Raw genomic sequence first — 14,530 nt, forward strand, 5'->3', positions numbered from 1 at the left:
TCAAATAGTTTTCATACATTTAAGAGGAGCAGAAAGTTAAACAAAATATGGTCCTAAGAAAAATTCATTTCATGGACCCTTTATATTCCTTTCTCCAGTTCCGTATCCCCCCGGCCCACTGACCATCGTCCAGGTGACAACCACCCAGATTGAATTCCAATGGGCGGACGCGCAAGGTCCCCGGGATGGCTACGAGGTGACCTTTGAGCCCAACGAGGCCGAGTTTGACCCGCAATCGCCGTACTTCACCACGGGGACCAGCATGCTGCTGACCGGGATCAAGCCTCACGTCACGGTGGACTTTGAGGTCCGTACCAAGATTGGCGACGTGGTCAGCCGTCCACAGACGCTCCGACAGAGGACCTTCCCCACGCGTGAGTCTCACAATCCCCAGTCAAATCGGCATTATACAAATGAAATTTATTTTATTGATATCAACACGTTTTGGTACTGACACAAGGGTTTCTTCAAAGTGATTAAACCCATTTCACACTAGACAAATCTCAGGGTTGATGCAGGGTTGGCGCAGGGTTGAAAACATGCATCATTTCACACTTGAATAATTTCAACCCTGCGTCAACCCTGCGTCAACCCCACGTCGGCCCTACCCCGGGTTGAACTCAACCCTACTCAAGACCAGGGTTGAGATTTTCAACCCGGGTTGAAATTCTTGCCAGGGTTATTAACTGAGCATGATAAGCTTGATTTGCATGAAACAAGTGTGAAACGATGCAGAGTTGAACGTGGGATTAAGAAATAAAAAAACTCAACCCGGGGCGGCACTGGGTTCACCCAGGGTTGATTTCAACCCGGGTTGAGAGGCTCTAGTGTGAAAAGGGCTTAAGCAATGTGTACTCATGCGTGAACAGTAGTTGGCACATTTCGAAAACTCACAAGAGCTACAATGGGTTGTGCACACCTGATGCGTGCACAGGTTTGCGCACGCAGGGTGCAAAGTACGCATGACCAATATTAGTCTGAATGTTCATTAACCCAGACCGTCGTCATGTGGGCATCACGCGTCATTTGCATTGCGTTCAGTTGAGGGAGTACTTGTGCACGAATGCCCGCACTCATGTGCAAAACTGCGATTTCATTTTAGGCAGGAACTTCAGTGTTACAGGTGCTCCGGCCTAAAAAAGTTTCCAGAATTTTTTGGTTTTTTTTTTAGGCAGGGTAACTTTTTGGTTTTTGCGATACATTGTAGGATCAGGACATAAAAGTCAGTGTATGAACAAATTTTAAGCACAAATGTTTTTCAGTATCCAAAAATTTGGGTTCATAATTTCAACTGAAAACCCATTAACTGAAGTGTGTCCTTAAAATGACATCACAACAACAGTACCCTCATTTGTCAGAAACGCATGCAATATTTTAATGTTTTAGAAAAGTGGACTTTACAAATATTTTTACCGAAAAGGGACACTCCTAATTTTCATACATTTCAGAGGAATGGATATCTGCAAACGACACGTGCCAGCGTCAACTTCATATCATGCACCCTTTACTATACAAAGTCCATTACAAATAACAGCCTACTTTCTGTCATTTCAAGAAGCAGCGTCTAATGTCTTTTACAAAATGATCAAATGAAAAAAAAAACCAATAAACTTTGTTTTAAACTTTGATTTTTCTACAGTGCCTGGTCAAGTCCGTGACTTCCAGATCACCGGATACGACTCGGACAACATCCAGATCTCCTTCAGAGTTCCTGAGAGCCCCAATGGTCTTATCTTAGCCTACCTGGTGACCGTGGAAGGAACAAAACCAGTATGTTTGTCGAGTCAATGATAATCCCCCAGCCCAAGACCACTGCCCCCCTCCTCCCCCACCCACTCCCTCTATCAGTAGAGCTGTAAAACTACGGGAAAAATGTTGCAGCCTGACGCCACTTTTTTCTTCATATATCATTTCTATGAAGGTCATTCATTGTCAAAATGATTATTATTACAAGACATGAATCTGGCACTGAGAAACATTTCCAATTTTGTTAGGAAATACTTGGAACATGTTCTTGGCTCTCCATAGACTTTGTACAAAATCGCGGAAGTGGCGTCAGGTTGCAACATTTTTTCCAAACTAGGTTAACATCAGGAATATTATTTTAAAAACCTTTGGTACAAATTCTTGACCGCAATTGATCTCTTACCTTTCAGCAGTTACATGTTGATTCCAGGGACACCTCAAAGCTTAAAACAACTAAGTCTTTCAAGTGATACATTTTCAACTTATTTTTGTTGCTTTTGTGCCAAAAGAATGTAGATTCATGTTGAGGATTTTTTTTTATAATTTTAATTTGCTTTTAATAATGCACATAGTTTGTATATTTTTAATAAGGGAATAAATGTGTGCTCCGGAGGTTTTTATCACTCCGGCTCGGGTAATTATCAGCACCCAGACTCTAAGCGGTATTAAACAGAGTGATAAATACCGACCGAGCACATATTTATTCCCATTCATAAATACCTTATCCGTAAAAAAATATCAAATAATTCGTTCAAAAAATCCCGATTTTGTTCAACAAGTTCACTTCATGCTTTTTGAAACATCCCTCTAGCAAAATAATGGAGTGTTCAGCTGGCGAGTAAGATGTAAACAACCCTTTTATGGAGATTGACGCGCGCGTAACATGTTCTGCGCGATGTCACGCAGAACGCACCTGGGGCGTTGCGTTTTGAATTTAGAACTATAAAATTCTGACTAGCTTGTAGTGTTGCGCATGCCTACGTGAGGATTGTGAACGTTCAACCAATGAAACGGTAAGAGGCACTGGATTTTTAGGAGTCCACATTTTACTGTGACACTGGAAAAGTGTTTAAGACCAGCTAGCCATGTCTTTATCATCCGTTTAAGACCGGCCACGTGACGGGCTCTCGACCAATAGGAATAGCCAAACTGTCTGAGGTATTTATGAATGTCATTTTAATGATAGAATTCTAAAAAAGTTGAGATGGAACAATGTTTTTCTCAAAATCATGATTCGTTCAAGTCACTGTCAGTATTCCTTTTGTTTTTCTTTCTTCAATTGATAATGTGACGTTGGTATATTTTTTTAGGGTGAACCTAGCGAGTCGGCTTTCCAGACCATCAACGCCCTGCCAAACGACGTGCAGTTTGAAGAGATCATCTCTCCTCTGAAGGCTGGATATACCTACACACTGTCGGTCAGTAAAACAAGAATCATGACTCTCAACTGATGAAATTTGGATTGTAGAACTATGAATAATGAAGATAATAATAATAATAATAATTTGGGAGGCTAATCATCCTTACTGGCAGCTGGAATGCTGAATTGCGAAGGACGCGGCTACAACGTGGTCGGGCTGCTGGCACGTAAAGGCGCCTATGGCTGCCGGCCACATCGACCCATATATGACCACGGAGCACAGCCTGAGATCGAAAGTATTTGATTTTTCCGGAGGGAGGAAAACCGGAGGGCCCGGAGAAAAACCCTCGTGGCACAGGAGAGAACCAACGCACAACTCTACTCACATGTGTCCCGCGGCCGGGATTCGAACCGGGGTCACCTTGGTGAGAGGCGAGCGCTTTACGCACAAGCCACCCATGCCACATTATATTGACTGAGTTTGGTCAGTAGAAGCCAATAGAAAAATAACGATGAAATTGTCGGGTGCGTGGAAGGGGGTCGTTAGGGCAGAAAATGGGACAAAAGGTCCAATTCAGATAGATTTTTTGGGTAATCAATAGAGCATTGAAATATCTTTCATTTGATATACATTTTGTCTCAAGGGGCTATGTCCTTCTGACGTAATTAAAAAATATGAGAAAGATGAAAGGAGTTTATCATTATTTTTCCCCGGAATAAGTACGTTAAGATGTAATACTAATGTAACAAAATGCCTTCTAAGTGCGCTAATGTCCCAATGAAGTAGGTAAGCTAAGCCAAGTTTATTCCCAGCTAAAGGTTGTTAGGATTTAACATGCCGCTTAAGGGCATGTTTGAGGCAGGGGGAGTTCCCAGTAAAAGGCCGTTAGCATAAAAATGCCAATAACTTCAAAAATAAGTAATACTTTGAAACAAAAATGCACAATATTGTTTCAATGTTCAATTCAAAACAAATTTCCTGAGTCAAAATTTCAGCCTTATGCGATTTTTAACGTAGAAATGGGAGCACAAAACCTTGAAACTTGATTATCTCAATTTTTTTTTTTTTTTTTGGTTGACGAGCCTGGGCTGCTAACGTAATTTTCCTTGGCACACGATGAAATAATGATAAATAACTTGTTTGAAATTAAATATAAGAGCCCATTTCTCAAAAAAAATAATTGTCTTCAATGCAGAGTACAAAAATCTGAAATTTTAAATTTTTTTTAAATCAAATTTTGAATGTTCCCATCACTCAACTAGTCACATTGGTTTGCCATCTCCAGGCATATTAATTCAGAAATGAATGACAGCCTTTTTATCCCGTTCTGACCAGATTCAAGCCATCAACACGGAGGGCGCCGGTGAACCGGTGGTGCTGAGCCCCCTCAGGCTTCCAATCAAAGGTAGGAAACGATTCCCAAGTATCTACACGCTCGGCATTTCTCTATAGTTTTTTTTATTTAACTTCAAGGCAGAAGTTTATTTTCAAATCCACTCCTCCGTTCAAGGTTGCCGTTCTTTGTTGGGCAGGGTAAAGCCTGGTTCGTACTTCATGCGAATGCGAAGCGAATTTGACGTCATGAAACATTTGCTGCGAAATCCGCCCGGTTTGAAATGTGTTCAACTTTTACGAATACGCAGCGCGAATACTCGCCATGACGTCACATATTCGCGTTCACTTTCGCTTTCGCGCAGAGTAGTTTTAAGTAGAAAAAAAGGAACTTCTTTTTCACTCCATTTCTAAGTAAAATTCACAGTTGAGCGATAAGCGAAAATATTTCTTCGTATGTCAAAAGTTCACGTGCCAACATTTTATTCATTTGGATTGTCCTAAATTAAAAAGAATAATATCTGGCCAAGGCACAACTCAACTTCATCAATTTTCTTTATCCTTGATATAAAACGTGAAAAAATAACTTTCTCAATTTTTAAGTTCCTGGGCACAATTTCATGGAGACGCCAACACAAAATATTGCTTGGTAAATTTATGTGCTTAGCAAGAATCAGCTGAATACCAGTCACAGACAATACAAATTGAATGATCCAATTGCTGGTAACCCGTCTCTTGCCCCTAGAAGCTCCAATGGTATTCGTCCGAGTATCACCCGTTCTCCACGGAGCTAATCTGCGGTAGAACGTCTTATATCTAAGCATGCGTGATGTCATTTCATTCCAAAATCAGGACTAAGGTTGTGATTGGTCAATGTCAATGCCACATTTTTGTAATACAACAACCAGTACAAAAATGCTACTCATCGTGGGCGTGATGTTGACGCATTTGGGCAGCTCGCATCACGTGCGTATAGAAGGCGCCCGCCGATTGGTCAGTTTCTCGAAGACATTCGCAGTCTAGTTGCATAATTAATCGCCGAATATGATTACATATCGTAGACCAGAAACGGCTTCGCCAGGGCCAGGGTTTATTACATAAACTACAATGGTACTTGCCCTGCTCAAAAACTTTCAACTTTAGATCTAATTTTTTTGTTTGTTCTTCTTCCTTATTTTCCTGTCGCTCAGAACCATACTACCAAGGCCAGCAAACTATTGATGAGTTCATCTTGGATGTCACTTCCTCCACCATTTCGCTTCGTATTCCAAGGTCCCTGTTCTCGGACCGGAACGGTATCGTCACTTCGTACTCCATTCTCGTCGTGGAGGAGGGAGGTAGGCGTACGGAAAAAACCCGAATTTAGAGAAAACTGATTCTAAAAAAAATTTGGAGTACATGAATTTTTTGTGTTCTCTAATATTTTGTAGCTGTACATTTCAAGCAATTTAATATTTGATTATTCAAATATTGAAAACCTTTGAACAAGTTTTACACACGCCAGCTGCACCTACATGCCGCGCCGGTCAACAGCTGCACTCAAATGCACAGGTTAAATATTATGGAGCGCTGGAGTGTTTTACATTAAGTGGTTTATACGTACCTGCTAAAAGGATGGGAACAACGAACCGCTTTCGACAAAAAAGTTACCGTACAAAAAAAGTGGCATCTGACAATTAGGAGCATCAACTTTACAATTAAAATAACATCACAGTCCTGTGTGTTTGTTTATGGTGTAAATCGAGGACAAACACGTGCAACATCATTGATGAATCGAGGACAGAAACCGAATCGAGGACTCCTTCGTTGGAAAACGTGTACAAAACCAATTAGAGCTGTTGCAAAAAAGTTACAGTATAAACACAGGAAAAGGGAAGAGGAACAAAAGAAAATCCTTGACTTACACCATTTTTTGTTTTTTGTTTGTTCTTCATATCCAAACCGGCAAAAAGCTATTCCAAAATTTGGTTGATAATCAAATAATCTCTCTTCAAGACAGCCCTACTAATTTACCCACTTCAAATAGAAGTTTGGCTTTCTATTTTGTACAGATTTTAAAATACTGCATTTTTCATGATGCAAAATTGTATCTTCTTTTTTAATGACTACATCTTATCAGTTTTTGAAAATCTGGATTTTGTTGCTCCACTTTTTTCACCAGCCGATCGCACTGCTAGTGCCAACCCGCCCAATTACCAAACAGTTCGTAACAATGCTGTCAAGCCAGTCTACGTTACGATCAATCGCGCGGAGCTGTTCAGCTCGTCAGACAATCGCCGTCGCCGACAGGCCGACGTGGCTGAGAGCGCCAGGGTGGTCATTGGAGACCAGACCCCTTGCCCTAACAATGATGACTATTGCAACGGGCCTCTGGACTCCATCTCACAGTACAGGTGAGAGGCCGTTTTCAGTCCAGTTTCTCTTCTTTGGGAATTTTTTTTAATTGGGGGTGCTGTCACACTGAATATATTTCTGAAGGATGAAATTACAATTAGACGCCGTAATTAAAAAAAAAAAAATTTAACCAATTTCCATTCTTTCAGATCAAACGGGGATCTGTTATATTATATTTGAAACTGAAAGTGTATTTCAAGTTATTAACCCTTAGAGCTACAGTCCATCATTTGTAATTTGTGCATTTTGTTCGTTTGAAGCAACAAAAGAGTTCAAAATCTAATGAAGGATACTGAGCAACTAACCTGATGAAGTTTCAGCTAAGCTTCAGCTGTACATTCCGAGAAAAACAGCATTTTAAGATCTCAATTTCAAATCAAAAGTTACTGAATCATGTTTTGAATTGTTTTGAATTGCAGCTATACGCGATGTCGCGCACTGATCCGACGAATTATAACAACCGCGCGCGTGTGTGCGTCGTTCCAATACTTGTGCACGCTGCGCTGAATAACAAAACGAACTACTAATTTAAATTTTCCTACGGTGCTTCTTAAGAATCACCGTTGGAAATGCCTTCTTTCGTTGATTACTTCAAAATGACAGCTTCCCAGAAAGAATAATTTCACAGGGAGTTTAGTTCCCTTACTATCTTTCAACCAAGTTTGTTTTTCAACAATAATTATGCCAGTTACTTTTCGGATGGCTGCAAATGATGGACTCTAGCTTTTAGTTACTGTAGCATTCAAAACCGCCCTGCCTGTTACTCCCTGTAGCACCCGAAACCACCCAAGTACTCTATAGTTTTATGGAATCTTCAGTGAATAAACACAGTGTAATACAATGTAATACAATGTAATACAAGCGGGTTAAAATAAATTTGACACTCGGCATGCGACGGCTCCCTACGTTAATTTTGTCTCAGTTGTTTTGAGTGTCTAACATTGTTTTCGGACTGTTTTTTTTTCTTCTAAGATTTACGCTGTTACTAAAAAATATCTTAAACAACACTCGTTGACCTTAATAGATTTTGTTTTCAGATAGCAAACTTTATGTAATTAGCTCACTTTGTTGATTTGAGATGGAAAATTGTTAATGTTTTTTTTCTTGCTGATCTGTTTGTTTAACAGGGTTAGCATACGCGCTTACACAGAAGAGGGCTTGTACACCGACACCCCTTGGTCCAAAGTTATTGCAACAAGTAAGTCTGAATCAGGGTTGTTCGTTAGTCTGGTCACGCATTGTCACGGAGTACCAGGAAATGAAGTACGAATGATCAACACAAACTAAAAAATACCATTAAGTACTGCAGCGATTTCAAGGCATATCATTTTGTAATTTGTAAAAGATTGTGAAACCTGCCCCATCTCCGAAGTTCTATTTCTCCTGGGAGGAGAGAAGTAATCGTGGTAAATTGTACATTTGAATATTAGGTTTTGCCCCTCACTTTTTTTAAATTCAATTCAGTTCAACTTTTGTTATGATCAAATCAACAGCAACATGTACTGCACATTGCAATACAAAGATACAAAAACAAAGAACAATTAATTTCATCTGGGATAGCCAATAAAAGCCGATTGCAGAGGCTTAATTCCATCAGGGTCCCATATTGGTGTTACCCTCATCAAATTTCGTCAGTCCTGTTTCCAAGAAAAAGTTATGTAGGTGTACAAGATTACTGTGGTGGGACGTGAACCCCAGACCTGCTGAAAAAAGGCTATGGATTGTGGGTTCCAATCAAGTCTGGTAAAAGTTTCTCAATTTTTAAAATTTCTCCAAATAATTTTGTTAAATAGAAAATACGGTGCTTACACTTGTGAAAAGGACCAGCAAAGAAAAGCATTATTGAAATCCCCCGATGCAAAATTCCCACAAATGTCATTGTAAAGTGGCTAGCCCAGGGACACAGATCACCGCTTTACTAAGGTAACACTTGATTGATTATCAAACGGAGAATGTTTGCAAATGAAAAGTGACAAATGACGATGTCACTGTAAAGTGGCTAGCTCAGGGACACAGATCACCGCTTTACTAAGGTAACACTTGACTTATTATCAAATGGAGAATGTTTGCAAATGAAAAGTGACATATGGCAAATAAAATTTGCAGCAGTTTAATTCATTTTCACAAACTACGGAATTAGCTTGCAGGGCACGTACAGCTTACATGACTGTACTGAGCATTCCACATGAAACAGCACATTAACAATATTTGCTTGTTTTTTTTTTCCCCCAGAGTCTGACATATGGTGGTTCATCTATGTGCTGATTCCGTTTGCCATCATCGTCCTTATCATCGCCTTCATCATGTGCCTCTGCTGTTGCATCGCCAATGACGAAGGGGACAGACGCCAGCCGGAGGCCAAAAGGTAAAGAAATAATGAAGACACACGTTATGACCAACACTCCGGGATTTTTGTAAGGAACCTCACTAAATTCTCCAAACTTCTGTACTATGCAGAGAACCATTTTTGGTAATGAAACTTTCAAGATGTATGCAATGTGGAGTAGTAATAGTGGCTGGGTTCTACCTTCCTCAACCCTTTGAAATCCTACAGACCCTTGAAAGGACCACAAGAGGGCCTTATTACCTTCGGCCTTTGACCTCGACAAATAGAATCCTCTTGTTATCACTCGTAGTCCCTCGGAGTGCATAGTTGTGCACTAGTGACCTCCTTGCCAGTCAATAGGTGTACTATTAGTTATCGAATTTGCTGAGCCGAAGGCCGAGTGGCATATAGAACAGAGACACACTACATTTTCTGTGTTTGACAAGCACGAGTTGGATAGCATTTATCTTCAAGAAAACTTGATGCACAGTAAAGATGGAATGGATATGCTGTAGGACGTTTTCAGTGGTTATCCTATTACACGTTTGTACAATAGGAATAGTGCACGCATCCTAGAATGGTGCAATATGATTGGATTTCTGCAGTAGTTTATCTTGTCTACCACAGCATATCATACACAAGCTACACAGAATGCAGCTGCTCGCCTGATAACTGGAACCAAGAAATACCACCACATCACACCAATACTTCATCAACTTCACTGGCTGCCCGTTCAATTCAGAATCCAGTTCAAGATCATTCAACCGGGCATTTTGAATCCTGGACTGACTTTCTCTTTGCAACGACCAGCGCCCTTGAATGCCATTTTATGTCAGATACTGTGCGCTATATTATTATTTTTATTCATACTTGCGATATGGACCGTGGTATATGGGATTATACCACACGATTGTTGCCATGAATCGACCAAACAGGATTAAGGTTTCACGTTTGCATGAACATAAAATAGTTTGTTTAATGAGCAAATATATTGATCCAATGTTTTCTAGGGGAAGAGAGAAAGCGCCTTTGGCCGAGACCCAACTCAACGAGAATTCCAGCAACAACGTCAGCGTTGCCGCCGTGGCCAGCCCTGAACCCCTTGCCCCGGCCCCGGCCCCGGCCCTGGCCCCGGCCAAACCACGGCCCCAAAGCAGCCGCACCTCAAGGTAAGCACTCCCACATATATCAATCCTTTCAAATTGAGGCACGTGTGGGTTGTGGTAATCCTTGTGGTTGAAGAAACACTAAAGTGCAACATGCACACGATCATGGTACCACCTCCAAAATTTCTTTTAATTGTTGATGCTGGATTCTTGAATAACTTAAATGAAATCAGCTACAACTTTATTAGCTCTATTAGCGAAAAAGACTGTTTTTGTTTTGTTTTTTTCAATATTAATTGTGAAAAATGGACTGAGTGGGGTTTGAACCTGCGACCTCCGGATTGCCGTTCCTGTGCTCTACTAACTGAGCTATCCAGCCCTATGTTGGCGGCTCCCAATTCTAGTCAATGTCTTTGTTTAAGGGGCGCTTTTCAGAAGCCTTAAACTCGTAAATGCCGTGAAGACAGGGATAACACCCAACGTCATATTGTTCAATGCTCAAAGTGCTATTTCTTGATATAACAGGCCCTGTAACTTGCTTGCAATCCGTTAACATTCTTCGTTATGCCAAGTTGAAGGCAAGATAACACACACACAAAAGATTATATTTACTGATTGTTCCCAAATAGGCATGGATTTGTGACTCCCACTTTTTAGCATCCCCCATTTATTATTTATTATTCCGTTCCAGGCCGATTGCCGTGGTGAAGTTTGGTCAGCACGTGAGCAAGATGTCAGCAAAGACTGGCGACAATTTTGCCAAGGAGTTTGAGGTCAGTGCTGAATTTGTTTTGGAAAGCATTACAATTTCTATTTCATATTTTTTTGAAAAACTGGAAATACTGGAGACCCTATGGTTTTGAAAAAGAATCTAATCCTGTGGTTGTGGAAAGTTATCCTGGCTCTTAGATAGATCACATGAATAAGAATAGATCCCTTTCTTTTGGAAATATATTAAGTGATAGAACTATGGTTCCCATGGGTCCTGTGATTCTAGAAAGACTACCATGGTTCTTGAAGAGTCCTGTGGTTTTTTTTTAAAAAGACCCCATGGTTTGGGATTGGTCCTTTGGTCCTCAAAATATCTTATGGTTCTGCCTAGGTCCTCTGGTTCTGGAGAGACCATGTCGGGTCCTACGGTCCTAGAAGTATCCCATGGTTCTGGATAGGTCCTGTGGTTCTGGGAAGATCCCATGGTTCTGTCAAGATCCCATAGTTTTGAATGACTTCTTTTGGTTCTGGATAGTTTTGCATTCTGGATTGGTTTTGTGGTTTTAGAAAGATTGGTCTTTTATAAATTTCATAGTTCTGGTAAGATTCAATGTTTGCAACTTCTGATCAAATTATATCAATATTCGCTTTGCAGGATTTGAATCTCATTGGAGAGACTCATGCCAAAACAGTTGGGGCCCTGCCCGAGAATGAGGATAAGAACCGCTACGGTAACATTGTCCCATGTGAGTCAACTTTATCCATTGTCCAGGGCCACTCCCATTCAATCACATATCTGACTATTAAAGTACAGCAGACTTGTCCATCCTAACAAGCTTTTATGGATTTCAACTTTTCTAAAGTTACATGTACAAAATGTACTCTCAATTATCAAAGAAGTCTTCATGTTAATGTCCAAATTCTCAAAAATTTGAAATCCTTCTTTCACCTCAACAAATTTGTACAACGTAAACTGTTGCGACATTTTGCCCTCATATTTTTTTATCCAATCAGAGCTTTTGTACCATGATATACTCTTGTAGTGTGAATGTGTCTGTCTTGATTTCATTGGCCCGACTGAATTTCAATAGAATAAAATTGAAAATAAATCATAATTATATTGTCCACATTTTTTAGTTGACTTCAACCGTGTTCGTCTGGACAAAGATGACGACTACATCAACGCTAGTTTCATGTCGGTAGGTTGCCAACTAATTTTCACATGAATTGTAAAGTTGCTCCAATTCGTACTTGAAGTTGTCCAACGTCTTTGTGGATTTTTGTTGCTGGGTCGTCCTAATTGATTGGTTTATACATCTCTTGTCCAGGGTTTCACCGGCGCCAAGGAGTACATCGCCGCCCAGGGACCCCAGGCCAACTCCGTCAACGATTTCTGGCAGATGATCTGGGAGCAGAAGGTGCCTACCATCGCCGTCATCGGCACCTGTGTGGAGAAAGAACGGGTGAGTGGTTAGAATTTGGCTCTGTGACAGGATGTAGTAGACCCCTGTAGGGTGCGCCCTCACTGAGGCTAGCTTTTGTTATTTAAATTCAACGACAAAGAGTGTACAGTATGGGGGCACATGTTTATCACCGATGGAAGGATATGTGGGGTGTCTGTGGCTGACAGGCTGCCAAGTGAGGAGTTGAGGAGGAGAGTTGGAGTGGAGGGGATCGGTATCGTGTTGAGGAGGCATAGGCTGAGGTGGTATGGTCACGTGGAGAGAAAGGAGGATGTCAACTGGGTCAAGAGGTGTACCAACGTAATTGTGGGTGGGCCCACACCCGTCGGCCGACCGCGCAAGACTTGGCAGAGCTCCGTGTCAGATGACATGCGACTGCTTGGAGTCAATGCGAGGGATGCGACGGACAGGGCCAAGTGGAGAGGAGCCATAGGGAGAAAGCAGGCCAACCCAGAACAGACTGGACAACGGCCTCAAAACCGACGATGATAATGATGACGATGATGAAGACAGACCTTCTCTAAGATGTTACACGATGTGCTTTTTTTCTTACTAGTAGTTGCAGAGAAAACATTGATTGATGCTAAGTAACTCACATCGTTTGGATCAGTTGACAAAATCTGTCAATTAAATGCTCATGATGTATCGATCTACCTGTTCACAAATTTGTCAACTTGATTTATATATTTTTATTTCAAGCCAGACTTGTCGCAGTCAGTAATCATCAATCATAAATGTTTTTTTTTGTTTCCTTTGTCCTTTTAGGTGAAGTTTGCCCAGTACTGGCCGTCCGACTCCACCCCCATCACCTTCGGCGAGGTGACAGTCAACAGGGTCTCTGAGCGCGAGGAGACCGAGCAGGAGTACATCGTACGAGACCTCTGCCTTGAATCGGTGAGTCACGGCATGCCATCTCTGAACTTTGAGCTGATGAGTGTTTTCTTGATGCTGAAGACACAGATATTTTCTCAGGAGCCTCTTAGAATCTTCAATTGGTTGATTGTGCTCAGACCAAATAAAAAGTACGAATACTTTACCGCGAGTAAGAGTATGAGTACAGGGAAGTTTCTTTTTCGCAATTATGAGTTTTAACACAAGTGCATTTTTATTAGTACGAGTACGGGCAAGAAAAAAATGAAATTGGAGATGACTTCCAAACATCCATTGACATCCACCACCAATGACCACGATTCACAATGTTTCAAATGTTACTTTTGAATGCCGCAGTTCACTTTTTGCGATGTTTGGAATGATAATCAGGACGGAAATTTGTCCTTTCTAGAATATCCTAACACTTGTACGTGACCAAAATGCGCGTCAAATCTTATACAGCGCGTGCTGTATGTACGCGTATATCGGCGGCCACTATTGTATAAGACGGGGGCGAATTGGTCAAAATGTAGTGTATTGGCATCCGCTATCCAGTTTTTATGTAGAGATCAGGGCCCAATTTCATAGAGCTGCTTAAGCAGAAAATTTGCTTAAGCACGAAAAAAATTGCTTAGTAAAATTAGGTTACCGGCCAAAACTCCATGTGATGTACATTGCTTGTGACTGGTATTTAGCTGTTGTTTACTTAGCATAACAATCGCATGGAGTTTTGGCCGGTAACATGATTTTATTAAGCAAGACGTTTTTGTGCTTAAGCAAATGTTGTGCTTAAGCAGCTCTATGAAATTGGCCCCAGTGAGCTATCCTAAGCATAAACCTTTGTCAGTCTTAATAGCTGTTCATCATTCATAGTAAATGGACTTGGTTTTTTGTTTTTTTTTCAAAGGGATCTGAGGTGCGCGCTCTGCATCAGTACCAGTTCACCGCTTGGCCGGTTCATGGCGTGCCCAAGAAGTCGGACGAGATGCTGAACTTCATACGCACTGTGCGCGCCCACCTGCTGGAGAACTCGGGGCCCCTTGTGGTGCATTGTGGGTAAGTTTGTAAAAAAAAAGAAATATACCTTCGCCGCCAATACTCTGTGCTTGGATTGAAGGGTAAACGCTGAAGATGGACCACTGTCTTGGTTTTTGTCAGTGCAGTTGTTAGATCTTACAAAAGGAAGAAAACAGAACAAAAGTTTCCCTTGATATTTTACTG

At 41.1% G+C, this 14,530-nt stretch overlaps 1 protein-coding gene across 1 annotated transcript in view; it reads left to right on the forward strand.

Moving 5' to 3' along the window:
* Nucleotides 1-14,530, forward strand: part of LOC119743207 — an 85,609-nt gene that overhangs the window by 66,553 nt on the left and 4,526 nt on the right. Inside the window, exons 47-61 of the mRNA XM_038219590.1 lie at nt 99-374; nt 1,640-1,770; nt 3,057-3,164; nt 4,443-4,512; nt 5,630-5,776; nt 6,601-6,832; nt 7,961-8,031; nt 9,066-9,198; nt 10,170-10,328; nt 10,957-11,038; nt 11,632-11,722; nt 12,114-12,175; nt 12,305-12,439; nt 13,205-13,333; nt 14,217-14,365. Coding sequence (XP_038075518.1) covers nt 99-374; nt 1,640-1,770; nt 3,057-3,164; nt 4,443-4,512; nt 5,630-5,776; nt 6,601-6,832; nt 7,961-8,031; nt 9,066-9,198; nt 10,170-10,328; nt 10,957-11,038; nt 11,632-11,722; nt 12,114-12,175; nt 12,305-12,439; nt 13,205-13,333; nt 14,217-14,365 — 1,975 coding nt within the window. The remainder of the gene's footprint in view (nt 1-98; nt 375-1,639; nt 1,771-3,056; nt 3,165-4,442; nt 4,513-5,629; nt 5,777-6,600; nt 6,833-7,960; nt 8,032-9,065; nt 9,199-10,169; nt 10,329-10,956; nt 11,039-11,631; nt 11,723-12,113; nt 12,176-12,304; nt 12,440-13,204; nt 13,334-14,216; nt 14,366-14,530) is intronic.

The sequence above is a fragment of the Patiria miniata genome, unplaced genomic scaffold (assembly GCF_015706575.1).
Source record: "Patiria miniata isolate m_02_andy unplaced genomic scaffold, ASM1570657v1 HiC_scaffold_6, whole genome shotgun sequence".
Taxonomy (NCBI): domain Eukaryota; kingdom Metazoa; phylum Echinodermata; class Asteroidea; order Valvatida; family Asterinidae; genus Patiria; species Patiria miniata.